This window comes from Podarcis gaigeae, assembly GCF_964106915.1.
Source record: "Podarcis gaigeae genome assembly, chromosome: 1".
NCBI lineage: Eukaryota > Metazoa > Chordata > Lepidosauria > Squamata > Lacertidae > Podarcis > Podarcis gaigeae.
In genome coordinates this window covers 86,863,945-86,891,721 of record NC_139678.1, presented here as the reverse complement: position 1 = coordinate 86,891,721, position 27,777 = coordinate 86,863,945, and the positions used below count along the sequence as shown (strand labels likewise).

At 44.3% G+C, this 27,777-nt stretch overlaps 1 protein-coding gene across 21 annotated transcripts in view; it reads right to left on the bottom strand.

The window, feature by feature from the left end:
• TNS1 (tensin 1) overlaps nucleotides 1–27,777 on the bottom strand; it is a 330,451-nt gene that overhangs the window by 251,498 nt on the left and 51,176 nt on the right. The window contains exon 1 of one of the 21 annotated variants that reach the window (XM_083727781.1): nucleotides 6,679–6,794. The exons of the other annotated variants lie outside the window; for them this stretch is intronic. Within the exon in view, the coding sequence (XP_083583907.1) occupies nucleotides 6,679–6,759 (81 nt within the window). The 5' untranslated portion in view covers nucleotides 6,760–6,794. Of the gene's footprint in view, nucleotides 1–6,678; nucleotides 6,795–27,777 lie in introns of those variants that run through there. 21 annotated transcript variants of the gene reach the window in all.

Here is a 27,777-nt window from a genome sequence, read left to right as displayed (position 1 = left end):
AGACTGAACACATACAATGAGGTGATATTGCTCAAATCATTCACCTGCACACACATCAATCCAAGCTAATTTCTGTCTCCCAGAGGAAACGATGAACACATCTGATAGTAATGGGAAATAATAATTGGTGGCGCAGGGAAGCAGGCAACCCAAGGATATTAAGAGTTGCTAACTTAGGACTTGCAGATATTTTCTGTTTATGTGAAGTAGTAGCCATTTACATTGCTTCACTTTAGAGGTAATTAAAGTTAAAATTATGGAAAACAGCTCCAATATTATGAAATGCTCAGCGTAGCTAATGCCGCAAAATTCAAGATGAACTTGACAGATTGGATAACTGGGCCCAAACCAACAGAATGAATTTCAATAGGGACAAATGTAAAGTTCTGCACTTAGGCAGGAAGAACCAGGTGCACAAATATAGGATGGGGGACACCTGGCTTACTAGCAGTATGTGTGAAAAGGATCTAGGGGTCTTGGTGGACCACAAGCTTAACATGAGTCAACTGTGTGATGCAGCAGCCAAAAAAGCTATTATGCCTTATAGAGACCACACCAGAAATACTGTGTCCACAATTAAAGAAGGATATTGGCAAGCTGGAATGTGTGCAGAGGCGGGTAACCAAGATGATCAAGGGTCTGGAAACCAAACCTTATGAAGAACGGCTGAGGGAGCTGGGTATGTTTAACCTGGAAAAGAGGAGACTGAGTGGAAATATGATAGCCGTCTTCAAATATCTAAAGGGTTGTCCTATGGAAGATGGAGCAAGCTTGTTTTCTCCTGGTCTGCATATTCAATTTATTCAAGTTCCGAGCAAGGAGATTCCAACCAAACTTTCTGACAGAAAGAGCTGTTTGATAGTGGAACAAACTCCCTTGGGAGGTTGTGGACTCTCCTTCCTTGGAGGTTTTTAAGCCGAGATTGGATGGCCATCTGTCATGGATGCTTTAGTTGAGAGTCCCGCATTGAAAGGGGGTTGGACTAGATGACCCTCAGGGTCCCTTCCAACTCTACACTTCTATGATTCTAAGCTGCCTAACTGCACAGTCCTCTAGCTTGTATCTGAAGGCAGTTTCATGTACTAGCTTTTCTTACACAGCCATAACCTCCCCAAAGAAAGGACATGGATAGTCAAATGCCCTTTTATCCAAGGATACCCAGAGGATTGAATATCTGACATCCAGTCAATGTTCCAAGAGAATAAAACCATTTGAGCACATATACACACCCTTTCCATACTTTGTAATATTCAGTTTCCTATCAGGAAATTACTGTATCTCCATGAAGGGAAAATTAACCTATGGTTAATTAACCTATGGTTAATTTGCAATTATGCATGGAACGCGCGAAATTGTTTGTTTTGTTAAATTTATAAAGTTCAAACCAAGGAAATTTAAATAAAATCAGGAATGTTTAATCTGCAGTTTACTTCACCAAGAAAAAGGTTTTGCACATCTTGCCACCTAGTTGGTAGAATATAACGGTTATCATTTCAAGAGGGCATTTATATAGGAGCATATGACAGAACCTTTGGTCAAAGCCTTAACATGCCTTTGGAACTGCAAAATTATATACATTTGGTTATATACCAACTGTTTAACATTGGTGGGGAGCCTGAGGTCCAAAGGGCAAATACAGCCATCAAGACTTTCTCCGTCTGGCTGTAGCAGCCAGCAAGGAGGGGCACTGCCACACAAATGACCTCCCAGCAGCAGAGTAGCTGCCACTTAGAAGAAGGGTTGAAGGGGCAGGGGCCCTGGTACTGCTCCCACACAGTGCCAACATCCCCACCACCTCACTTGCCCTTACTTCTCCTAGTAAGCAGTAGTGCTTATGTTGCCTGGAAGCCAGGTGCACAGTGGCAGACCATTACTAGTCACTATTGCTCTCTGGTCCCCATGCCTCTTACCAGGTCACACTCTCCCCAAAGCCGCACCCTCTTTTCCCAGGGGACACCCCTCACCTGTCCTGCTCCAAACCTTACTCTGGTTCATTTGTCTGACTACAATGTCTCCCACCAACTCCTGCTTGCCTGAATGGAGGATGGAGAGTTGTGGGCACATGTCAATAGCTGTAGAAATCTCCCACTTTAGTTGGGCTTGCTCTGTTGTGCAAACAACACCTTTAATGCAGTGTTTGATTTTGGGTTGCAGATTTATTGACATAGAGCCTTCCTTGTAGATGGCACAGTATAAAGAACAGGTATGATGGGCGCCTTTCCTAAAAGGATTACAATCTAAAACAGACACAGAGAATTATGGAGGCATAATTAGGCAGAAGAATATGTAACCACCCTGTTTTGCTATCTATAAAAAAGGATCAAATATTTTAAGTCTAATCGGTTTCTTTTCCTAATTCAGATTTTGTTGCAAACTACATTTTTAAACAAAAGACAATTAATGTAATTGAGCTTTTCAAATTGCACAAATCCTTTTTTATTTTAAAAAATCTGATATTTTAAACATAATTGAATTTCCTTTTATTTTCTTTCATTGCATAAAGCTGGCACAATTTCTGATTCCAGCTGCTACAAATATGACTGGCACCTTGGAATTACAAGTAGTTTCCAGATTTCCAAAGTAACCCTATTAAAATGTCACTGATTATCATTCATGATTCCTAATCAGAAAGGGGTGCTATAAATGCTTAGTGTCTAGACTTGAACTAATATGTAATCACTTGGTAGCATCCCCCCACCCCCCACCCCAAAAAAGCTGGCTCTGGTCTTTCACCTCCCTCTATTGTTGCTTTTGAAAAAGCAGGCAAGCTCCTGGGAACTCCTATGTTCTTCTCCCAAAAACATCAGCTTCCAACAGGCTGGAAGTGATCAACAGAGACTGGAGTTCCCGGTTAGTACCCCATGCTGTTAAAACATTTCCTCAAAAGCATCTGGAACTGGCCATTATCAGAGAAAGGATGCTAGGCGCAATGAACTCTCTGACCTCCCCTGTTCTTGTCCAGGATGATAAATCACAACACGTGTCACCCCCCCCCCCCCCGATCATTTAAATCATTGCAATAAAATAAAATCCTCCTACAGCAAAAAAATTAAAAGGGAAAGATAAAACTCCGCATGAACACGTTGTGATCTTACATCACTGGAGAGCTTTGTTAGCTCATTAAGCAGCCAGCAATCAGGAAGCAGAGGGAAGCACGGTATGAAAACATACACAAACACACTTCTTATTTTGTGGAGGCCACACTCTGCTTCCATTTAAATGCTTCCCTGCATTGTTTTTCATCTCTGGTACTGGGGCGGGCGGGGGGGTGGAATCCAACAAGCTCATGAACTCTATGGCTGGACCTGCTGATCAGAAGGTTGGCAGTTCGAATCCCCACAATGGGGTGAGCTCCCCTTGCTCTGTCCCATCTCCTGCCAACTTAGCAGTTCGAAAGCACGCCAGTGAAAATAGATAAATAGGTACCACTGTGGTAGGAAGGTAAACGGTATTTCTGTGTGCTCTGGTTTCCGCCATGGTGTTCCGTTGTGCCAGAAGCAGTTTAGTCCTGCTGGCCACATCCTCCTCATCCTCCTCATCATAAATTTTATTTATACCCCGCCCTCCCCAGCCAAGACCGGGCTCAGGGCAGCTAACAGCCAATAATAAAAACAAGCTGATTGAAATACAACTTAAAAAACAAGATTAAAATACAACATTAAAACAATTAAAACATTAAAATGCAGCCTCATCACAGGAAGAGAAAGGAAAAAAGAGGGGGGGGAGTCAAACTGATTCTAAGCCAAAGGCCAGGCAGAACAACTCTGTCTTACAGGCCCTGAGGAAAGAAATCAGATCCCGCAAGGCCCTGGTCTCATGAGACAGAGTGTTCCACCAGGTCAAAGCCAGTGTTGAAAAGGCCCTGGCTCTGGTTGAGGCTAATCTAACTTCCTTAGGGCCCGGGCCCTCTAGAGTGTTGCTATTTAAATACCTTAAGGTCCTCCATGAAATGACCCGGAAAGCTGTCTGCAGACAAACGCTGGCTCCCTTGGCCTGATATGAGATGAGCACCACAACCCCATAGTCGCCTTTGACTGGTCTGAACCATCCAGGGGTCCTTTACATTCACCTTATTCTTTGAATACCGGATTCAGCTTCCTCTGTACACATGCAAGGAGACTAAGCAAACCATCAAAGGAGTAAGGAACTTTCCCCATGAGTCCAAGGGGACTTTGGGCCTGTAAGTCTCATGAATGCTGAAACTGTTTAGGCCTCTTGTTCATATATTCAGATTACTCTCCATTTTGACCCTAACTGGGAATAGATGGGACAGTGGGGAAAGGCTCCTGCGCAAGACAGATCATGGGCTAATTCATGCACAGAGATCTTGACTCAGTGCCCATCTTTCAAATGGTTTTCAGGAACTGGAGGGTTCGGAAACTAAAAAAATACATTCCTGACTACTCACAACGCCAGTCAATACAGCAAAGAGATGGCTCATCTACATTTGCATGCATCACATGCCTAGAAAGCATGGCTCCAATCAGGTTTTCCCCTTGCCCAACTCGTTTCTCAGGGAAAACTCACTCTTTAGTGCTAGATTGGCGCAAATGCCAGTCCAGAGAAAACCTGAATTGCTGTTTGCTCTGATTTAACACTAAGGAGCAGTTTTCCTCAAGGGAGAAAGCCGTGGGACAATGGGATGTGTGGCTAAGCATAGCTTGTAGGAAATGCTTTTGTGAATCGGCACTCGTGAGTCTATCCCTCTGCTTGCTTCTGTTTCTTTAGGGAGACATCTAAAACTGAACAAAAAATCTGCCACTGTTTCTCCATGGCTTACCACCTCGCTTTGCAAAGATCAGCAAGAATAGCTCACATCTTCATTACTGTGGTGTAACTAATATGAGGTAGTGTTGGAAACAGACCCCAACAACACTGGCTCTTCCACCCAGATTTGAGAGCCTGCTGATCCATCGCCACTCTCTCCCCCTGAAAGGCCACTTCAGAACCCAGGCCAATTTTGGCAGTTGCAGAGTCCCCCCACTCCCACTTCTTCTTGGCTTCATTCTGTCCTCCTACTACCCACCACCTCCCCCCCCCACGCCTTTGGGACCACCCAAAGCATCGCTATGGCAACAAAGCGATGTCACAAACAGCGGGTTGTAACTGTAGGGACCAGGCAGACAGGCTCCGCTCTGGAGAAGCAGAGTTCTCTTTTCATGCAAATGTTTGTCCGATTAGTTATGTCCCAAAGCCCATTCCCACCCCCCTCCCAGGCTGAGCAGCTATGGAGCAAATCCTGCCTTGTTATAAATGGGTCTCAGGGTGGCCTTCCAAGTCACTGGGCCCAACTGTATCAGGATCTGGCCAGCAGGATTACTAGATGAAGTATTGGAAGGAAGCACAAATAATGCTCTTTAAAAACACAATTATTTTTGGCATCTCTGGTTTCCTGCCTGTGGAAGCACCTAACCTCTGGTATTTTCCCACTGGCTGCTTCTCTCCCATAACAGTGGTACCTCGGGTTACAGACACTTCAGGTTACAGATGCTTCAGGTTACAGACTCCGCTAACCCAGAAATAGTACCTCGGGTTAAGAACTTTGCTTCAGGATGAGAACAGAAATCGCACAGCGGCAGCGGGAGGCCCATTACCTAAAGTGGTACCTCAGGTTAAGAACAGTTTCAAGAACAGATCTACAGAACAAATTAAGTTCTTAACCCGAGGTACCACTGTAAATCAGAAATCTTGCTTACTGTATTCTCACACAAGCCACGTGCAGCAGGTTACCTGACCTACAGGACATGGAAAAGAAATAGGTGGCCGGAGATTATCCTAGCTTCGACACTCACTCGTGTACAGCAGGTCACATGCACGTCTCCAATATGATCCGTCATGACGCCTGGAAGGAGCTTAGAACAGCCAGATCCACTTCTAGATATTGGTGCCACCGTCATGCGTCCCAAGATGCAACTGCAAAACACCTTTCTAGCCTAGTGGGTGGTCTCCAATATGTCATGCTCAGGTTTCCACATTTCCAAATACCCATCCACTATCTGCATTAACAGATCGCCTCCAAATGACCATAGAGGCTCTCTCAGTGAGCACAGTTTGTTTTGCCCTCCCTTTCGCTGCAAAACCGGTAAAGAAAGGGGCGAGCGATCTGGTTCTCACAAGCGCCGGGAAAACAGTGAAAAATCAATTTCCCCCTCACGTGAAAACTAATGGCATTTTAAACAGGGGAGAAAGGAAGAAAATGCTTCTAAGCCCGACATCCCCGGCTTCCCTGCAGTGTTCTCCAGTGGCGCAGCGAGCCGGATAGCTGGACATCTGCTTCGCAGCAAGCATCAAAGGCTTTCCTTGCAAAGTCACATCCAGATGGAATCCTTTAGGAGGGCTTTCCTCTGCTTTTCCCGATCCTCGTCTCCCTTTCCAATCCCTGAGAGGCAGGCTTTGAAATCCATCCATCAACTGGCATTAACACATGGATGCACACATGCACGCACACACACACGAACAAACACAAAGCTCTCCCACGACATCCCCTCCTTCCTCCTCTACAGTTGCCCTGTTTGGAAATGCGGTCAAAAGTGGAAGGAAACACTCCAGCCCAGTAACTGCAACCCCTCGACCAGAAGCCCGGCTTCGCTTTGCAACACAACCAAAAGCAAGCAACTTGGGAGTAAGGCGGGGGAGGAAAATGATGCTGCGGGATGTCGTCGAAAGACATCTACATACCCAAAGCATGCAAGACAGGCAAACCCAGGTCATCCTGTCACCAGATCGGCCCTTTGGGAGACTCAGTGAAACCGACAGCATAACAGCATCAGCTCAGCACATCCTCCGCGCAGCCAAGGGGTAGGAGGACTAGGCAGAGGCAAGGAGAAAGCGCGAGGCTTTCCAGCCAACAACAACGTATAGGCATGTGCCTCTCTGCCGCTGCTGCCTCTTCGCCTTCCCTTGCCTGGTGTCACCGTGGATTCCTCTCCTTGCTTCTTCTTGGGTCAGCTCCTTCACCTCCAAAGGAAAGGGGGAGGGGCGGTGCCTCTGGAGAAACCCTCTCTTTATGGCTGCAGACCCCTCCCCTCCTGGCCCCTCCTCGATGGGCAGCTGCATAACTTTGCCGCGCTTTTATATAGTTTAATGGTTGAAAGGCTGCCGAGTTTCAGCTGCAGCCCCATCCCCACAAGAGAAGCAAAGGGAGGAGGAGGAGGAGGAGGAGGGAAGGAGAAATGAAACACACGGCTATGCTCCTCCGGGGGAAGCTGGGGCTGGCTAAGCACGAAAGGACACTGAAGTCGTGTTCAGGAGAGTCTAGCAGATTTAGACCCACAACCCATGAGCAATAAAATCCTTATTGTGGGAAGCCTGTCTCCGAACCAGCGGCAGGCTAGCTGAGCATTAAATATGACAAAATCAATCTCCAGGACTGAATTCTTCTGGGTGGCAGTGGGAGTGTCACACCATCTCTAAATACGAACAGCACCTAGCATCATTTTGGTGTTAAATGAAGACTAACTTGTAGCAGCAGATATTCATGCCAGATGCTTTGATTGTTTACTCTTTTAAGTCATGGAATTTGGTTTCTGGCCAGTCGCTATTTATGCCAAAATTTGGCATTTGAGTTAAGTTCCACTGCAAAAGCAACCAATTTGCCATGAATTCACTTGTAGGGCTTGGGTTTGGGGGATGAAAAGAGGTCTGGATCTTTTGGCTGCATTTCTTTTAACTTCTTTTAACTTAAGAAGCACAATCGTTGCAGTCTAAATATCAACATCAGATATCTGAATTAAGATTTTGATAATGGTTTTTTTATGACAGAAATCATTATGGGGAAGTTTGCTTTTTGAAGTCAGGGATTAGCATATCCCTATGCTATGTGGAAATGCAAAAAGGAAGAAAGTGCTTGAAAAAGAGATAAATACATATTCTCTTAATTGGTTTTGGAAGCTTGCCAAATGCATTCTGCTTCTGGAAAATAAGGTGTGTGCATTAACTTTCCTGCTTTTTTGCCAGCACCTTAAGACAGGTGGACACATTCATGCTTCCCGCCCCCCTCAAAAAGCAAGTCTAATTGGCTCTTGGTTTCAGCCTTCGATATCTCTTAATTCCAATTCCTGCCATACACAATACCCAACATAAAGAAACAGCCGTCAAACCACATTGCCCCAGGTTAATGTGCCTCTAGGCCCTAGGCCAGAGGCTTTCAACCTTTTTGAGTCCACAGCTCCATTAACCAACTACATTCTTTCTGCGGCACCCCTATGGGGATCAGGAGCCCAGTTATGTCACCTCTTGCCTGCAGAGCTGGCAGTCTCTTTGAACAGTCTCCTTGTGGAGTGTTCCCCCAGCCTCCTTTCCTCTCCACTCTCCTTGTGAGTCCTCCAGGCAGCCGCTGCCACTGCCGTTGCCCCTGGTCTCTGAGCTGCCTACCCGCCCCCCACCATCCCAAAGAGAGATTCCTCCTGGAAGCACCATTCACCTATGGAGCTTATAGTCAGGGCTGCTACAATAAACAGCTGTGCAAGGCTTGAAGAGGCAGAGATGTGAGAGAGCATCAGAGGAGGGAGGGAAGGAAAAAGGGACAGAGGCTAGTGTTGCCCACAGCACCCTTAACCATCATTCAAGGCACCCCACACTGGCTGAAATCCACTGCCTCAGTATGCAGCAGAGAGGCAACTCCTTCCATTCACAGTCCACTTCCTAAAACTAGACAGCAGCATGAGACTGAAAGAAGAATATAACCGTGCTACAAATAGGTGAGTTTGCACACACAGAGACACACACAAACCAAGGACAACTAGCTGGTGGAAGAAGAAGCCGCCGCCTTAATTTGGCAAATCTGGAGCAGCTGAATTGACCACATGGATCCTCCTCATTCTCCTACTAGCTCAGTGCTGACTGTTCTTTTTTCTTGGGCTTCCTTGAGCCTGCTGCCTTGGCGTTGCCGGGTCCTGTCCCTTATTAAAAACAGCTTGGGCCTGGAAGTGTGTTTCCCCCTGAATGGCCATGCTTACATTTGGTTCATATTTCCTTCCAGCAACACACAGAATTCGGTTCACGTTCGATTTCCAGATTAGACAAGCCTTGGAAACGCAGCAGGGGGTGGACCAGTGATTGGCAGCTTTGAAAGAAAGGAGTAAATGTGGGGGAGAAAAGAGAAAAGCTTTGAGAGAGAGAAAGGGACAAAGACTTAGGTGGGTTGGTTGATGCGCTGTACAATCTTAACTAAGCTAAAAGACCTAGACCTATGAGCCCTGAAATTGATATGGGGAGGGTCTGTAGCTCACTGGCAGGACACATTATTTGCATCCAAAAGGTCCCAGATTCAATCACCACCATCTCCAGTTTAAAAGGGATCTCAGGTTAGCAGGGCTGCAGAGGAAAATGTCTGAGTCCTTGAGAGCTGCTGTCAGTCAGAGTAGACCATACTGAGCTAGATAAACTAATGATCTGGCTCCGTATAAGACAGTTTTATATGTCCAATTATTGGACAATAAATGCAGCCTTGAAAATATGCCTACAGACATTCCTAGCCTGCCTGTCTATCTATACCTACACCTGTGGCAAATGGGCAGCCCAAAGGCAGGGAGAGTACTTTCAGTTTACAAAAACTTCTTTGCTTGGGCACCTGAAGGAACAACTTGCTGTCCTAAGTGAACAGTCTGGAAACAAAGTCTAAAACTACAGGACACTGATATCAGTGTCTCTACATGGGATCCATATGAATTTCCTACAGCCCACATCAAGCAGATGGTTGCATGAGGGAGCTCTTTGCAGAATGCTGCCCAGTAAGTCATTCACCTATGAAAGTGGTTCTCAAAGGGTGTGGTGCACCACACTGGTGAGCCAGGAGAGGATGGCAATTGTAGCAGGAAGATTCGAGGACAATCATAGAAACATTTAAACATTTCAGAGTAGTATAGTATACTAACAAAACAAAACAAATACTATTTACATAACATGGGTACAGTACATATCTTTTCAAAATGAGAGCATCAAGTATGTGGGAATGATTCATGTTCATAACTGCACTGATTTATAGTTTCTGGGTGTCCCATGATCATATTATAAAGTTGTTGTGTTCTGTATTGTTTCTTTTTGTTTTCCAATGTATTTCTTATCAATTAAGAATTTTTTTGTGGTGAAAGCAAATTTTTATTCTGAAAGTAGGGCCCAGAGAAACAAGTTTGAGAACCACAAGCCTATGCCATCAGTTGCCTCTGGCCCAATGGCTTTGGCCTCTGGCTACTGCAGAATTGACATTGGCTTAGGTCTGACATGGCCATTCAACATTCATCTTCATCTGATAGAACCAAACCCACAACTGGGTCATGTCCCAATGTAATGTGGATCGTATATCAGCAGCACCATTTCCTTCCTCTGGTAGTATTGCTTTTTAAAGAGGAGAACGAGATTAGGGAGGGTTGAAGGAGGAAAGTGAAGTGGGGGGGGGGACAGGGAGAAAATGAGAAAGATAGCTGGGTTGCAAACAAGATGGTCCCAAGCCTTGGGCTGGGATAAAATGGTGAGCCCCAGACAACAATGAAGTAAAGTACCACTATAAACAACTCACTAGAGCTTACCACATCAGGACAAAGCCCAATAGGCCCAGTTTATCCCTGGGTTTAAGAATTTCTTCCAGAATATGTCAGAATTCCTGTGCACCAAGGGAGCAAGCTCAACTTACAGTTCAATGCATAAATGCTGCCACACACACAAAACGGCAGCCACACAGTTAGTTCTCCATCTCCTTCCAGAACATTCTAAAAGAATTTACCTATCTCAGTGTCACTGCCATCACATACTTCCCCCCGCCCTGTTGTCAGCAGCCAGTGATGTGAACTGTGGTGGTAAGAAAACTCAGAAATGTCATGCCATGGGTTAAGTTCTACTAGACATCATGAACCAGGAGCTAAACACTTATATGATCAAAGCACAGCTACCACTGGACGGGCCTATGGACATTTTCCATGCTGCTGATTTCTCCAGGTACAGGACTCTAAAGGAACTTAAAGGCAGCATCGAAGACATCTCAAACATTTAATCCATTTAACAGGAGATTATACTTTTGCCATGTATGTCTCAGGTTCTGTTGTGCTACCGACATAAAACAGGAAGTCCACACCAGAGATAGTAAGGGTACATATCTATTAATATAGGCTACATTCACACCATCTATTTAAATTGTTGTTGCTAAAGCACTATGACACCACTTTAAACAGCCATGACTTCCTCCAGAGAATTCTGGGAGCTATAGTTTGTTTAAAGGTGCTGAGAGTTTTTAGGAGACCCCTATTTCCCCTCACAGAGCTATGATTCCCAGAGTTCCTGTGAAGAGGGATTGGTTGTTAAAAGGAACACTGGAAACTGTAGCTCTGAAATGGGAATAGGGGTCTCAGGACCCTTAACAAACTACAGCTCCTCGAATTCTTTGGGGGAAGCCATGACTGCTTAAAGTGCTAATGTAATGCTTTAAATGGATGGGGTGAATGTGGCCATATTAATCACACAACTGGGATTCCCACAGAGTTGCAGCATTAAAATCCTAGATGCTTACGGGGTCATCTCTTAAAATAAAGTACATCTGGCACTTCTATTAATTAGTTCATTTATACAGTTGCCCCACTCTTTCTCACAACATTTTCAAGACCAGGTTAGGGCAAGAGACATGTCGTGCCAGAGTCCGCTCCATTTGCTGTGCTGCCTGACGCAATGAGACCTTCCAACAAAACCAGAGGCGGCAGCAGGCCTGGAGGACGAGGGACCTCACTCGCCAAGCCCTGTCTGGGAAACCACAACAATGCCGCCTTTTATCCAGTACCACAGCAGGGGAGAAAGGAACCACCACAGCTCTGCCTTTCCTTTCCCTCTGCTCCTTCCAAACCTCAACCCCAGCCACGCCAAGCCCCAGCATGGAAATATCAGTCAATGAAATGGCTTTGCAGATTCTGGTGGATAAAACCCAGATTTTGGCATCTTTAGGGAATTTAATGGTCTGTCATCCAAATTAAAGAAATCTTAGTCAATTAATTGCAGGGGTTTCATTTGTTTAATTGACTAATCAATTGTTTGGGTTGAATATGCCATTGTTATCATCCTGGCATCAAGTTGGGGCTTAATTCATTTGCCAAGGCTTTCCAGGTTTTGTAAGCTGATTAGGGCTTAATCTGCTCTGTTGTTTTCAGCTGCTTTATTTGTTTCATGGTGCATTTCAGTATGTATCATTATTATTTCATTATTTGATTTAGTTGTTTTACTCTGTGTTCTGTATATTGCCCTGCTATCTGTACTGACGAATGTCAGATTCTACACATGTTTAATAAAACAAATTAGATACTTATTTTTTATTTGTTTAGCGGCGAAAATTCTTAATAATTTTATAATCAAAAGAAGTTAAAACTGATTTCTAAAATAGTAATAAAGTACAATACAATATAGTAATAATAAAATAAAATCAATGTGAGTAAACAGTGAAACCACTAAAATTTGTGCGCTGCTCTGGTTCACCAGAAGCGGCTTAGTCATGCTGGCCACATGACCTGGAAGCTGTACGCCAGCTCCCTCGGCCAATAAAGCGAGATGAGCGCCGCAACACCAGAGTCGGTCACGACTGGACCTAACGGTCAGGGGTCCCTTTACCTTTACTATATTGTGTATATATATTTTTTCATTGAACACTCTTTCTGTATATTTTCTTTAAATAAAAAATCTGTATGCCTTAACTACAATTATGAAATGTATCAGCACCTTCTTTCTATCTTTTTGTTCTGTTCTCCTTTTCTCACCTTTCTTGTCCTTTCCCCTCTTTTTCTTCTCTTTTGCTCTCCTCCCATTATCTTAAATACATGCTGTATCTTTTTTGATGGACCTTACACATAGGCGTAACCAAGGGTGGACAGGGGGCAGCTCCCCCCCACCCCAATCAAGTAAAACAATAGAAATACTTAACTAACTGACCAATCACATCAGTTCTGCCTCCCCTAATAAAAATCCTGGCTACACCAATGACCTTACATTACTTTTACTTTTTGATGACCTGTTGTCATCTATGTCTTTTCTTACTATATATTTTTTAAAATGTGTTTTTTTAAAGGAGGAAACATAAAAATCCTGAAGCAAACATATTTTGATGTTCTTTTGGTGGAGACATAAATGTGTGGGAGCAGACATGTCTTAGAAGCATTTGCTTCTGTTTGACGGGGAAGAAGAAATATCTCTTCTGATACTGTATTTCTATTTTAATTATAAAAAAAATCAAAACAAAATCTGCTGTCCACTTAACTGGGATACCTTATCAATCCATCAAGAGTGATTTTTTTATTAACTCTAACTGGTTAAATATTGGAACTCCAACCTATGGGCACCGGGAGCATACCTAGACTCACAAAAGGCATATATATCCCAGCATGCCCAGTGCAAAATGAATTTGGAAAGTTAAGGGAAATTCCCTTTAAACCAGCCTTTGCCTGATTGGGACTGATAAGAGTTACAGGCCAAAGCATCTGGAAGGCACCAGATGGGTGAAGACTGCCTTAAGCAGGGCTACTCTGTAAGTAAGAAAGGCACCCTGGAGAACTCAGCAGCCCATTCAAGGTACATGAGGTTCCCAGGTCCTCTCAAGAAAGAGAAGGTGGTGTTTCAATATCCCTCTACACGTGTGTCTTGAAGAATGCATGGCAAAAGAGGAGAAAGGGCAAGGGAAACCAAATAAAAGCACTTTTTGTGTATTCTCTCCCACCTATATCAATGTCCCTTTAAGTCATTCCGAAAATGAAAGCTGGTAAAACAAGATTCAATATTTTGCATTTTGCATTCAAGGCGCTTATCACTGCCAAGTTTTAGAGCAAAACAGTAGGTTTCATTCAGCTCTGTTCAGAAGTTCTGATTGTAATTGACTTGCAGCTGACATCTTGGCAAGCTTATCCTGCTAATTAACTTGCAAGGGAGCTCTAGTCTTGGGTAGCACTTGCAACTCAGCTCATGAAAAGGGCACTTGCTGTGCTCTTCCTAATTGCCAGTAGCATCATCAACTCAGATGGGACTGGAGAACCTGCTTATCATTGCATTTAGGTGAAAACAACTATTTGCATATTTCTGATCCATTATAGCACCCAATTGCACCCAGCCTAGATTTCTAGTTAGAGATGGCAACCCTAGAGTAGGTTCCTGCTGTCATAAAGGAGCCATTTTTATTGACGCCATCCCTAAAGGAAGTTCTTGCTAAGGAAAACGGAGGCATGCTTCAGATTTCCTCCATGCAAAATGTACACGTTCTAAACATATGGCCAAACATATGACTGAATTATTATCCTTGGATTATCTTTCTCTTTTCCTAGATAGTTTCCCCACAACCTGTCCAAAATGTAACTGTAGTAGATCTGTCCTGAACAGGATCAGAAAGTTACACTAGATATCCAAGGTCCTCAAGCTCGTTCTGTGTCAGAATTTCCTAGAATACAACGTATCCCCAACAGATGCCTCACAGGCTGTGCACACACCACACATTTTAAGCATATTTAAAGCACATTACTACCCAACAAGGAATCCTGGGAACTGTAGTGTGTTATGGGTGCTGGGAACTAGAACTATGTGAGGAATAAACTACAGTTCCCAGGATTCTTTGGAGAAGTCAGGTGCTTTAAATGCTTGCTGTGGACGCAGCCACAGTCCCACTCAATGATTTTGAGAGTCCACAAAGTCTCTAACAGAGTCACAATTCAGTGTGATCACATTGCATTTATATGCCTTTGTCTTGGGGAATGGGAAAATGCAGAGAAAATCTTGATTTAGAGCCTCGAAACAAACAGTGCTGGAGGCCATAAGGTGGATCCTGAGTGCTCTCTCCCATCCACTCTTTTTTTTTTGTTCCCTGCCTCCCTCTCAGTTTACAGCTGTGCTATCAAAGAGCTAGCTCATTAAAGCCCTTTATCACCTCATAAGTGCTTTTACTGCTGTTTCCCCTCCTATTAAAAAAAAACTTTACAAAGTGATAGTTGTAGCCAATGCAGTTCATTGCCCAGCTGATCTCATTACATGATGGGACAGCCTCCTCCCACATCCCTGCCCCAAAGCACAGGGGAGACAAGAAAGAAGGCCACAGGCAACAGATGCCAAACTGGAGACTTGGAAGACTATGCCAATATCTTGGGAAGAGGACACAAATGCTGTGCCTCCCCAGTAGCCTGTTCATTCCCTTCATCTCCTATCTTCTTTTGCATGCTGCCTTATAACAGAGTTGTACAGCTCAGTCGGTAGAGCATTAGACTCTCAATCTCAGGGTCATGGGTTTGAGTCCCACTTTGGGTGAAAGATTCATGAACTGCAGGGGTTTGGACTAGATGACCCTCCGTTGTCCCTTCCAACTCCACAAATCTGTGATTCTGTGTTTTGCCCATGTTGCAGATAGGGGAATGCAGTCCGAGATATATCAGCTTCCTTAAAACCACAGCATCTTATCTCCTACACTAGGGATGGAGAACCTTTCTCAGTATGACAGAGCCACATTCCCTCATGGGCGACCTTTCAGGGACCACATGCCAGTGCTGGCCAGGACCAGAAGCAAAGGTGGGTGGAGCAACAGGTAAGACTCTTGACAGTCCAAGTCAGAGGTTTCTACATGCACCCATGTTCCACACAAATCTCTCCTTCTTCCCTCCAGGCAAGTAAGAGACATTGTCACAGTTCAAAGGCACATTCCAGACAGGCAAAAGGTGGGCGTGGAGAAGGACTGTTGAGGGGCATAGCCTGGGGTTAGGAATGTGGACTGGGAAGTGGAGAAGGACTGGGAAGACTCCTAAGGGCCAGGTAGAGAGGTCCGGAGGGCAATATTCAGCCGCTGGGCCCAAGGTTCCCCACCCATGTCTTAAACCAACGCACAATGCAAATGCAGAAAGGTCAAAATAAAGAGTGCAAATGGTGGGTGGGTGCAAATGAGAAGCAAGTGTTGCATGCAAGCAGCAAACAGAAGAAAAAACTATGGCAATATATGCCAAGAACAAAATAGAACTGCTTGAGGGAGGTGGGAGGCAATGCATACAACAGGCCGTCAAGAATGCACTTTCCATCACTCCCAGTATCAGAAAAGCTGGTATTACACCTATTGGTTTCCTGCTTCTACCAAAGGCCTGCAGAACAAGGCTTCCCATTCATCTGCAAGTACAGAAGGAAGGAGGATTCGGTGCCACATCCAGAGACTCCAAAATAAACTAGTGCTGGTCCCACCCAACTCTTTGGCTGCAAGATATTTGTTTTTAAAATAACATATTTAAGATTGGATAATTGCAATTTTACGATGGATTAAGTATCAGAATTTTCATAACACAATTGGGCATTGATAGAACATTAAATCACTTGAAGGTGGGGAAGACTTACTGTCTAAAACCCTGACAGTCTCATGCAACAAACCCACTTTTTGCTGTAAGGGAAGCAAGGGGGTGCACCGAAAATTGTGGGGTAACACTTGCTTTGATGCAACATCATCTACTCTCCCCACAAATAAATTGGGCTGAATGATAATTCATTAGCAAACACTGTCTATTCTCTATGCAAACAAATCAGGCTGAACGCTCAGTAAATAGATCACCTGGAAGTGGCTACAGAGGTACCAAAATATCTAGGGCAGTAACTAAGAGCAGCGATGGTCAATTGGTATTCGTATGGACCAGACCAGACCTGGTCCCCAAAGTAACTTCACATAACCCCAGTGGTTATTCTATTCTATAGAATAGAAACTTGAAAGTATGGCAGGAAAAAAAGTGCTCAAGTTATTGCATCAATAACTCATGTGCAAAGACGAACAACTACTGTCCATCTGCCTCTTGAAAAGATTGTGCAGGAAGCACATTAGCTACTTCCTAGCTCTGCCACCACCCCCCCAATCATGATCTACAATCCAAGTGCATGTGTTCCACTGCTGTGGAGCTCTTACTACTAGTGCCAACTTTTAGAACCTGACCATCCACAAAGAGCTGAGATTGTATGTCAAAATACCCATTACCAGACTATTGCCTGAAGAATAGTTCAGTTCCCAAGAAACTGGCCATCCTCCAGCTTACAATGAACAAAGGAAAATATTGAATAAATTACAGAGCACTCAGAACCAGATGAAATTCAAAATGGCAGCTGAAATCAGGCTCACAAGACACTGGAACTGCTGGGTGGAATTCTTCCTACAACTTTTGCATGAGCTCCAGGAGAAGAGTAGCATGCAAACATAATAAACAAATGTGAAAGGAGTCCCCCTCCCCCTCACCACCACCTCATTCTCTCTTGAGAGATACTCCAGCCCTATAAGGAAGGAGATGAATACACTCAGGCAACATTTCATCAAAGGGGCAGGAGGATGAAATTTTCAGGCCTATTTGGCTCAACACATAAATGTATCATCTTTTAAAAAAAAAAATTAAAGAGGTCCATCCTGCTCCCCAACCCAGATCCTTTAAGAAGACCCTAATGAAGGTTTCAAATGGGAGACTTCATTACACTCTGGGCATCAAAAGGAGCTGATCCATCCAACAAGACCCCCTTGCTGGGCCAAGAGGCTATTTGGACCCCTCATCAATCAGCACTAGCTCACTAATTACCTTTAATGACAGCCCAGGTGTCCTGTTGTAAGGGCCAAGGAGCCAGCTAGACCACTTCGTAGCTCCCGCCTGCTCTATAAATCTTAGCCCCGGCGCATTCACCAGCATAATGGATCCAGGCTGCCCTTTGGTGCTCTTCTGAGGGGAAGGGTCAAGAGGCAGGGGGGTGAGGGTGCAGTTCATTAGCATGATTTAGGGAATCATTAAGAGGTGTAATGGGGAGAACTGCAGATTAGCCATTATTGCATTCCCCCTCCGCCAGGAATGACTCGGGCCACCTAGCAACCAAGAGGCTGGGGGGGGGGGGAGAGAAACTGGAGACACAGGCAATCCCAATTCGCAGTTGCATCAGGCACTCCACTTTTCACCCCTTCTTGCGCAAACTGGCTGTGCATGCGTGTGCTTCCTCATTTCGCCATGTCTCAAAATAGCATGGGGAGCAGCATTTGGGGGACACCCTCTTCCCTCAGATTAGTAATCTGTCCCGATGTAAAGGGAGACCATGCAGTCATTGCAAGGGAAGTCCTCCAGCTTAGTTTATCTGCAGCTGCTGTAGAAGAGGGATGAAAGAACGTTTTGCAGCTCAAAGGTCACATTTCCCTCTGAGGGTCCCTTGCTGGTGGGGGGCTGGGCCAAAAGCAAGAATGGGTAGAACAACAAATGCCTTTCCCTTTCTGCAGGCATTCCCATACCATTTCTAGGCAAGCAAGGGGCACTCTGGGCATTCATGTTCCAGCCAGACCAAAAAATATTCAAGGTGCATAGCAGGACCAGTGAGGGATGTGGCCTGGGAAGAGTTCTGAGGGCCAGAACGAAAGGCCAGGAGGGTCTGAGGCTCCCCATCCCTGCTGTAGCATGTTCCCTGTGAGATGGGTTGTTAACATCAGTCCCAGAAAGAGTTTATTTGCCTTTAAGAGTCACATAACCATAACCAAAGAGTCCACCAGGTTTGGCTTACAATATCCCCACAACATTTGCAGACAGAGAAAAATGATCCATGCCAATCTCATTCTAAGGGGGGTGGGAGTCTCTTTGGGATCCTGGCCAGTCTTTCCCAACCTGATGCTTTCAAGCTGTTTTGGACTGCAAGTCCCATAATCCCTGAAAATTGGCTGCCCTGGGCTGGAGCTGATGGGAGTTGTGGTCCAAAACGTTTTGAGGGCACCAGTTTGGGGGAATCTGGTCAAACCTAGACCAAGGGACAAGCATTACAAGGGCTCTGAGCCATCTCTGCGCAAAGGAAACTCAAATGCTACCCTATTAATTATGCAAATTAAATTTGAATGTGTATTTACTTAGCCTAGATTATTCTGCCTCTAGAGGCCTAACTAGATGTTACAGAGGACGCATGGCTGACACCAAGCTACATCTCCCTGGTAAAATCTAGCAGAAGAAACAAGCAACGTGTCGAGATTTCCCATGTTTTGGTCTTTTTCAGTAGGTTCGCTCCACCCTGTTCCATCTGCCGGCTGGTTAAACTTAGAGGACATCTAAAATTAATTAAAAATTGATTTTGCAATTGGTGCATTAGTTTGCTGCAGTTTTCAGGTTGCATCTTCCATTCCCCACCCCCACTTACATAGCTACAATGCGCACCTGAGCAATTTGCATGACGGTTTAAATCACAAGCACTTAAGAGAATCCTAGTGAGACTCCTGAAAACTGCATGTATACAGCACAGTGATCTGAACAAAAGTCTGAAAACCAAAAACCTGAAGGATGGCAGATCGCTCAGGTGTTGCTACAGCTCCAGGAACTAGTTCAGGTGATGCAGAATCCCAAAATCCCAGCCTTGCCCCACTCACTGCAACTAGCTACTAATGAATTGCAGCTGGAAAATGCTGTCCACAGTGAAGTCTTTCTTTAAAAACAAAGCAAAACATGTATATTGCTGAGAAGATGTGTGGGAGAAAGGTAAGTCAGCAGCAGCCATTCAGCCCCCATTAACAGCTAGCTAGGCCCTAAGATTAAGGTGTGTGTGTGTTTTAAGTATGGAGCGCGGGTGGCGCTGTGGGTTAAACCACAGAGCCTAGGGCTTGCCGTTCAGAAGGTCGGCGGTTTGAATCCCTGCAACAGGGTGAGCTCCCGTTGCTTGGTCCCTGCTCCTGCCAATCTAGCAGTTCGAAAGCACATCAAAGTGCAAGTAGATAAATAGGTACCACTCCGGCAGGAAGGTAAACAGTGTTCGCCAGAAGCAGCTTAGTTATGCTGGCCACATAACCTGGAAGCTGTACGCTGGCTCCCTCAGCCAATAAAGCTAGAAGAGCTCCGCAACCCCAGAGTCATCTGCGACTGGACCTAATGGTCAGGGGTCCCTTTACCCTTTACCTTTAAGTACAGGGATGAACACAGAAAGCTGAATCAGACCACTGGTCCCTTAGTCCACCTAGCTCAGTATTTATCTACACTGACCGGCAGTGTGGCTCTCCAGGATTTCATTCTCTCAGGGGAGGTGGGAGGTGTCCCAGGCATACCTGGGGAAAATTGGGTTCCATTTTCCTTTTCATCCCAGGGAAAGAAAGGAAATTTGAGAGCAGGGTGGAATTGAAATATAAGCATGGTTAACTTTCTAAGACTTTCTACTTTAAGAACATAAAATGCACTCACTGTGTATTGGCACACAAAATTATAGTGTTTAATATGTTTATAAAACTTAAACATATAACTGCTTTTATGTACCATTCAGACTATAATTTAGCTTTACTGAAATTTTTACTCTACACATCCAGTGACTGAGATGAAGCAACATGCCATTGCAACCAAAAATATCTAAACGTACCTTACATTTTATCAATTTTAGCAAGGGAGAGGGTAAAATAATAGTTGAAAATAGAAAGTATCAACCTTCGAAAACAAAATGAAGTTTTCACCAGTCAGACTCAGAAACAGTATTCCGCTCATAATGGATAATGCTAATAAGCCTGTAACAGGGGCAAACTAGGTGACATTTTAAATACTTGTTTTTATGTAACTGTCATGGTGGGGTGGGAAGACTCAGGATTGGGATTACATCACACACAAAAGTTTTGTTTAACCCTTTTCCCTATATGAGAATCCCATCACACACACACCACTTTTCTATTCTTTTTTCTCTTCTCCTAGGTCTTTACATCTAGAGTAGGAGCCAGATAACACCAGCCAAGATTAGGAGCCCCATCTCCTGACTCTTTGAATTTTATTTATGAACTTGCAGTTGACTCATCCAAACAATATTCCTTTTTTTTTAATAACAGAGGCATGCCTAGGCTCCCATGCACCTGTGGCAAGGAGCTGTATCGTTGCCACACCACCTCCCCCCCACCTCCAGTCCCTTGCACTCTTGGCAAGAAGGTGTTGGGCACCCAGAACACTGGAGGAGCAACCTGGGAAGGGCTAAGGGCAAACAGCCTCCTAGCCACTCCAAGCCAGAGTAGAGAGGCATGATTTCTGCAGCCCCCCGCCCAGGCCCTGCGTCCTTGGCAGAGGCCAACCCAGCCAACCCATAGCTACACCCCTGTTTTCTAAGTGACCATAAGAACTAAAAACACAACTTCTTTAAATACAAAATCAAAGATCTTCTGGCTGCCAAACTCTACTGCAGATTGCGTAGTAATGCAGTAAAACCTCAACAATAACAAAAGCCCATTCTGCTTATGGAATACTTCTGCTCCATTTTCACTATCTATGTGTCCTGCAGTCTTAAGGCAGAAACTGAGAATGGCATGGCCAATACTGCCTTTGACGAGTATACCTGAAGGAGCGTCTCCATCCCCATCATTCTACCTGGACACTGAGGTCCAGCACCGAGGGCCTTCTGGCGGTTCCCTCACTGCAAGAAGCCAAGTTACAGGGAACCACACCGAGGGCCTTCTCAGTAGTGGCACCCGCCCTGTGGAACACCCTCCTACCAGATGTCAAAAAGAACAACAACTACCAGACTTTTAGAAGACATCTGAAGGCAGCCCTGTTTAGGGAAGCTTTTAATGTTTGATGGACTACTGTATTTTAATATTTTGTTGGAAGCTGCCCAGAGTTAGTAGTAGTAATAGTAGTAGTAGTAGTAGTAGTAGTAGTATATTGTCTAAGAGCTATTGATATTCATCCATTGATTTGCCTAGTTTTTGTCAGCAATCACAACCCTATATTAATGGTACGCTGTGTTAAGCAACGGTCCATGTAAAAGTTTTTGACCGCTATATTTCACCAAGGTTTAATTTGAAAGGGTAAACAAAATGTGCTCTACCTATTTCTTCCAAAGAGCAGGTACCAAACTGGGAAGAGGAGACCTCCACATAGGCTTATCTGAGTCCCCTGACAAAAAAGAAAGGATTCAAATTTAACAGATCAGTTTTGTGAGCTGAGAAGTCCTGGCCTTTTAATACAGATCACCAACTGGTGGACCTGAGGCTACTCCTCACCCTCCAACAGATGGGTATCATCTGGCCCACTAGCTGCCAACCCAGAGGCAGAGGGGTACTGTTGATGGACAGGCAGCAAGTCTGTTTTAGGGGGTGATATTGGGGAAATTTCTTGCTGAAATGGACCTCCAATAAAATTCCTTCCTGACTAGAATCCTGGGGCATTCCACACTCCTAATCATTTCTGTCCTCCTCTTCTTCTGTGTCCTTCCAACCCACTGTGTCCTTTTCCAGAGGAGGCAACTGGAACTGTGCACAAGATTCAACAGAGAACCACTGCTATTAATATTGCTCTATAGGTACCGCTCCGGCGGGAAGGTAAACAGTGTTTCCATGCGCTGCTCTGGTTCGCCAGAAGCGGCTTAGTTATGCTGGCCACATGACCTGGTAGCTGTACACCGGCTCCCTCGGCCAGTGAAGCAAGATGAGCGCCGCAACCCCAGAGTCGTCTGCAACTGGACCTAACGGTCAGGGGTCCCTTTACTTTTACCTGCAGAGAGGCTCTGGGATGCCCCCATTGTACCCCATTATTCTCTTTCCTAATTGTCCCTAAAATTCTGTTTTACATTTTTGACAGCAGCAATGTATCACTGCAGTGTTTTGTTTCCCCCCCCCCCAGTCTATGCAGTCCACAGAAATTCCTCGCAGCTCCACCCTGATGCAGGCTTGCTTCAGGAGAGACAAAACTGACCACAACACTCTGCTAAGACCTGCCATTTCCTTGCTCCTCCTCCCGCTTACCAAGAGGCTGGTTCACTGTGCTCACCACCTAACTAACACCTTTTGACTCTTCCATCTCCTGATAATCTTACCTTGGTATCCTTGCCTGGGGATTGGCCTCCTTCTCTGTGAGGCCTTGTGGAATGGACTCTCCCCAACCTGAAGCATGAGCTTCTACAAGATGGTGTGCTTCTCAAAGGGAATTGTCAACTCCTATGCAGCTGGCTCAACCAGAAACCAACTGTGGAATGGAAGAGGCAGGATTTTTGAAGGCTTCTGCTTGGCTTTCCCACACGTCATTATGAAGCAACTCCCCTTTGAGGAAAGCTTACAGCATTTGGAGCTTCTAAGTTTAGAGAAAAAGTAGGTCAAGAGACAAAATGGAGCGAGATGTCCCCCCTGACCCCATAACACTAAAACATAGGGACAGCCAATGCAGTCTTAAAGTTTTAAAGTTTTAAATGTTACAAAAAGAAAAAGTAAAAACATCATATTAAACAAAAACAAAACAACACATCACAGTAAGGAAAAAAAGAAAGAAAAAGAAAAAGAAGAAAACAAAAAAATAAAATCCATTAAAAAACACAGCAAACCTTCCCATAACTTATCTTTCATTTGCTTGTTTCCTTGACCTCCTCACACCTCCCTTTTTTGTATTCTAGTTCGGTTAGCTATTTCAGCAAATCCTTTCCATCTTTTCCAATTTTTGTCCTGTAATTTATCTTAATATAATATAACTTTACTTTCCCTCCTTTCACCAATTAACAGTCTGTTTTTTCCTAATCCTTTATAACATTTCTGCTAAAACCACATAACTTCATTCCAACATCCTTCTAACATTCATTAATTTTACAATGTTTCTGTAAATAGTCTTTAAATTTCTTCCAATCTTCCTCCACCGACTCTTCTCCCTGGTCTCGGATTCTGCCAGTCATTTCCGCCAAGTTAAACTATCAATTTTGCACCCACAAGAGTAGGGCTGTGCGATATCTGGTTTTCAACATTGTGATAAAACAGCAGCTAGACATCACAATACAGTGGTACCTCGGGTTAAGTACTTAATTTGTTCCAGAGGTCCGTTCTTAAACTGAAACTGTTCTTAACCTGAAGCACCATTTTAGCTAATGGGGCCTCCTGCTGCTGCTGCCGCCGCCACATGATTTCTGTTCTCATCCTGAAGCAAAGTTCTTAACCCGAGGTACTATTTCTGGGTTAGCGGAGTCTGTAACCTGAAGCGTATGTAACCTGAAGCATATGTAACCCAAGGTACCACTGTATACTGATGTATCACAATGTCTGAAATAAGGGTGGAGCTATGTAGAGGCATTGGCTGACTTCATGGTTTTTCCCACATTGTGCTTTTTGCACAACACACACACACATCATGATTTGTGATATATTGCCAGATCAAAAATTATGAAATCGATATCACGATATGGACTTCAAAACAGTTTTCGATGAAATATCAACATATTTCCCAGCCCTACACACAAGAGGAAGTGATGGCCACCAACTTGGATGGCTTTAAAAGAGGGATTAGGCAAATTCATGGAGCAAAAGACTATGAGTGGCGAACAAGCCATGATGGCCATGGTCTACCTCCATTGTCAGAGGCCTTATGCCTCTGAATATCAATTGCTGGGAAACACAAATGGGGAGAGTGCTGCTGCACTTGGGTTCTGTTTGTGGGCTTCCCATAGGCTTCTGGTTAGCCACTAGGATGCTGGACTAAATGGGCCACTGATGTGATACAGCAGGGCTCTTCTGTTCTTATTATGGGGCCCGTGTAAGAGACATTCCGATTGGACTTAGGTGCACCCAAATGACACAAGCACACGGAAGTCCAAATGCACTGAAACAGTGAACTCTCGGGCATGGCTGAAGAAGATGGAGGCAATACAAGGACCATGCACCTGTGTTTGTAACTCTAAGAACTGTTACAGAAATAAACAAGATCATACATTGCCATTAGCCATTAAGATTTCAGAGCTGAGTTTATTTCCCAATGCCGCTGAATGTCCATCTGTCCCTACCCCCACTTTCTTTCTTAGTTCTTTGATCTTCTAGAGCCCAACCCCTCATCCCTTTTGAAAATGAAATAAACCAGAGTAAATCAATGTCTGCCTTAACAAAGAGCATTCCTCTCCACCCCACATCTTATTTAATCAGAAGAAAAGTGAGACCAGGAGAAATGGCAGATAGCATCTCGGGAAAACTATTAAGCTGCCAATAGCCAAAAGATTAATGTCCGGCCTTTTTCTTTTCTTTCTTTTTTTAAAAAGGCTTGCTAAGATCTCATTTAGTGGGAAAATACATTTCCCAGTCCAACAGCCACAGAGACACACAGTTTCCTGCCTTAATTAAAAGGTTTGAGTATGGCGGGGGGCAGTGGCAGGAGAGAGGAAAACAGAAGGAAAGTGACATGATGCTTTCACAAGAGGATGATGGTCTAGGAAGGCCCAGCATGTTGCCCATGAAGCCAGACAATGGCTAGTCACCATGAGTCCTTGCCACCTTCGACATAATGTCCGGAATGGCAGGCTCTCCTGCTTGGAGCCACTTCCAAGAGTATATGGTTAATTATACCCTCTTATGTCGAGAATGGATAGTCTCTCATTTGCAGTAATTTTCTCTTCAGGTTTTATGAGCATAAAGTGGTAATTCACAGGGTACGACTACTGAATATTCATGAACATCAATATCCTGTAGCTTCCTTATAACTGAACATGTTGCCATAAATGTGAGAAATGTTATTTAATACCACAAGAGACCTTGCCTATGAATCCAATGGATCCATGGCAGAAAAGAGAGTGCTTCAAACATACGCACACTGAACTACATTCCAGAATAGTGCACAGATATCTTACAGCAAGAAAACCTCAGTTCTATCCTCAAAACCAGCAGGTTCTCCATGGCCCAAGATCACCAAATCCAATGCTGATTTCCAGACCCCCGGCTTGCCAATAACCCTCTCCCTTCCCCATCCGGTGCCTTATTCTTACACTGTGTCTCATTACCGCAAGTCATCTATAAAAATATTATTCCCGTCTCTTGGCCTCTTCCACTCAGATGGTGACCATCCAGGTTGCTTTAATTTACTCCCCACCCCATACTTTTTTCCACCAGAGCTCAGTAATTTATACCATACACCTCCCGCCGTCTTGCAGAGCCAGCCCATAAAGTAGGCCTCCTCACAGGCAGCTGGCATGAAAGCTGCTCTGCAGAGAAAACTTGCCCTGCACAGGATTTCTGGGATGTCCCCCAATGTTTTACATCTTTGGGCAATTACACAGATATATATACACCCACATGCTATTCCCCAGCAAGGGGCGGGGGTTGGTGGGGGTTTTTTAAAAAGCTTTTGCCGAGAGCTGGACAAGATTTCTTCCAGATGAATCCAAGACATTAATGAGCATGAGTCAGAAACAGGAATTCCAGATACTAACGTATTTCACCTTCATGCTTTTCATACAAGTGACCCGTGCAACAGGAATTTCCATCCTGTCTCCCCGCTCTCCCAAACAATGGCCCAGTTTGAATGATCATATATCAACTTAACAAGCTGAGATTTGAGCCAGCTTTTTGCCTACACAGCACTTTTGAACAAGCCATAAAGTCTCTGATTAACCACAGTTTCCCATTTTGTCCAAGCCAGGAAACTATGGTTGCTTCCAGGCAATCTGTTTATTGAGCATTCAGCCTGATTTGTTCCTGGGGGAGGTTAGATGATGTTATATCAAAGCAAGCCTTATCCCACATTTACCCCTCACTTCCTTTATCGGAAAAAGTCAAAACTTTTGGGGAAGCAGGTTCTTTCCACAAGAGCTTCAAACCAGCTTTAATAGTGCAGCCTGAATTGGCCAGGATGAAAATCTGGAAGTGTCCTAAGGATACAGCTTCAGAATAAAGCAGGATACAGTATTGAACAACAGTTTAAAGCTGCTTTAATATCTTGGGTTGTTTCAAGACTAGTAGCCACAGGTTCATGGTTCAAACAAAACAAGAACTTATGATAAATTAGAGATTCCTTATACAAAGCAACTGGTTGCATAGGCAAAAGGCTTGTTCATATATTAGCTTCTTATTGAGATGAGATATAATCCACCCATAAACCCCATCTCCAACTCCTCGAAAGATTCTATCAAAGGTGTCTCCCCAAAAAAATTACACATCACATAGGAAGGCAGGCGAACAAATGTCAGTGTACTGGAAGAAGCAAAGATCACCAGTGTCGAAGCAATGATTCTTCAACATCAGGTTTGTTGGACTGGTCTTGTTGTTTGGATGCCTGATTAGCATCTTCCAAAGCAACTACTGAATTCCCTGCTTAAGAATGGAAAGTGAAATATTGGTGGACAACAAAAGAAGTTTAAAGACGCTCTCAAGGCAAATCTTTAAAAATGCAGTATAAGCACTGATAACTGGGAAACACTGACCTACGAGCACTCCAATTGGAGAACAGCCTTTACCAAAGGTGTCGTGGACTTTGAAGAAGCACGAACTCAAGGCGAAAAAGAGAAATGGGCTAAGAGGAAGGCACGTTTGGCAAACCCTCACCGCAATCATCTCCTGCCTGGAAACCTATGTCCCCAATGTGGAAAGGTGTGTGGATCCAGAACTGGCCTCCACAGTTACAGACTCACAGTTAAGACCGGGTACATGGAAGACAATTTTACTCGGCTACGAGTGATCACCAAAGAAGAGGAGTAGATATCATTGTCCAAACACAGCCACTGTGTCTGCAAATAATTGTTGTTATTTAAAAGCATTTAAGTGCTCTGAGACAGGGATACGAAGTTTTTTTCACCCACTCTAATCCAGCAAGCCTTTTAACACAAAATTCCTTTAACCAGGAAAAGTAAAAATCCCCCTGTGTCATGCACATGTGTCACGTCTGCTACATACTGGTTGGTTTTCCATTGTGCATAAGTGGAAGAATTTTTACCAGCTGATCCTTCCCTGCATTAGCCAACAGCAAACCTACAGCCATACATTGAAAGAGGCAATCCTTCTACACAAGAGAGCTGTTAAAAGTTGTGATCTGGACATCTGGCATAGTCTAGACTGACCTCAAGAATTACTCATCAAAAAAAGCTGGAGAGGTTTTTTCATACATGAAGCATTCCTTCACACAA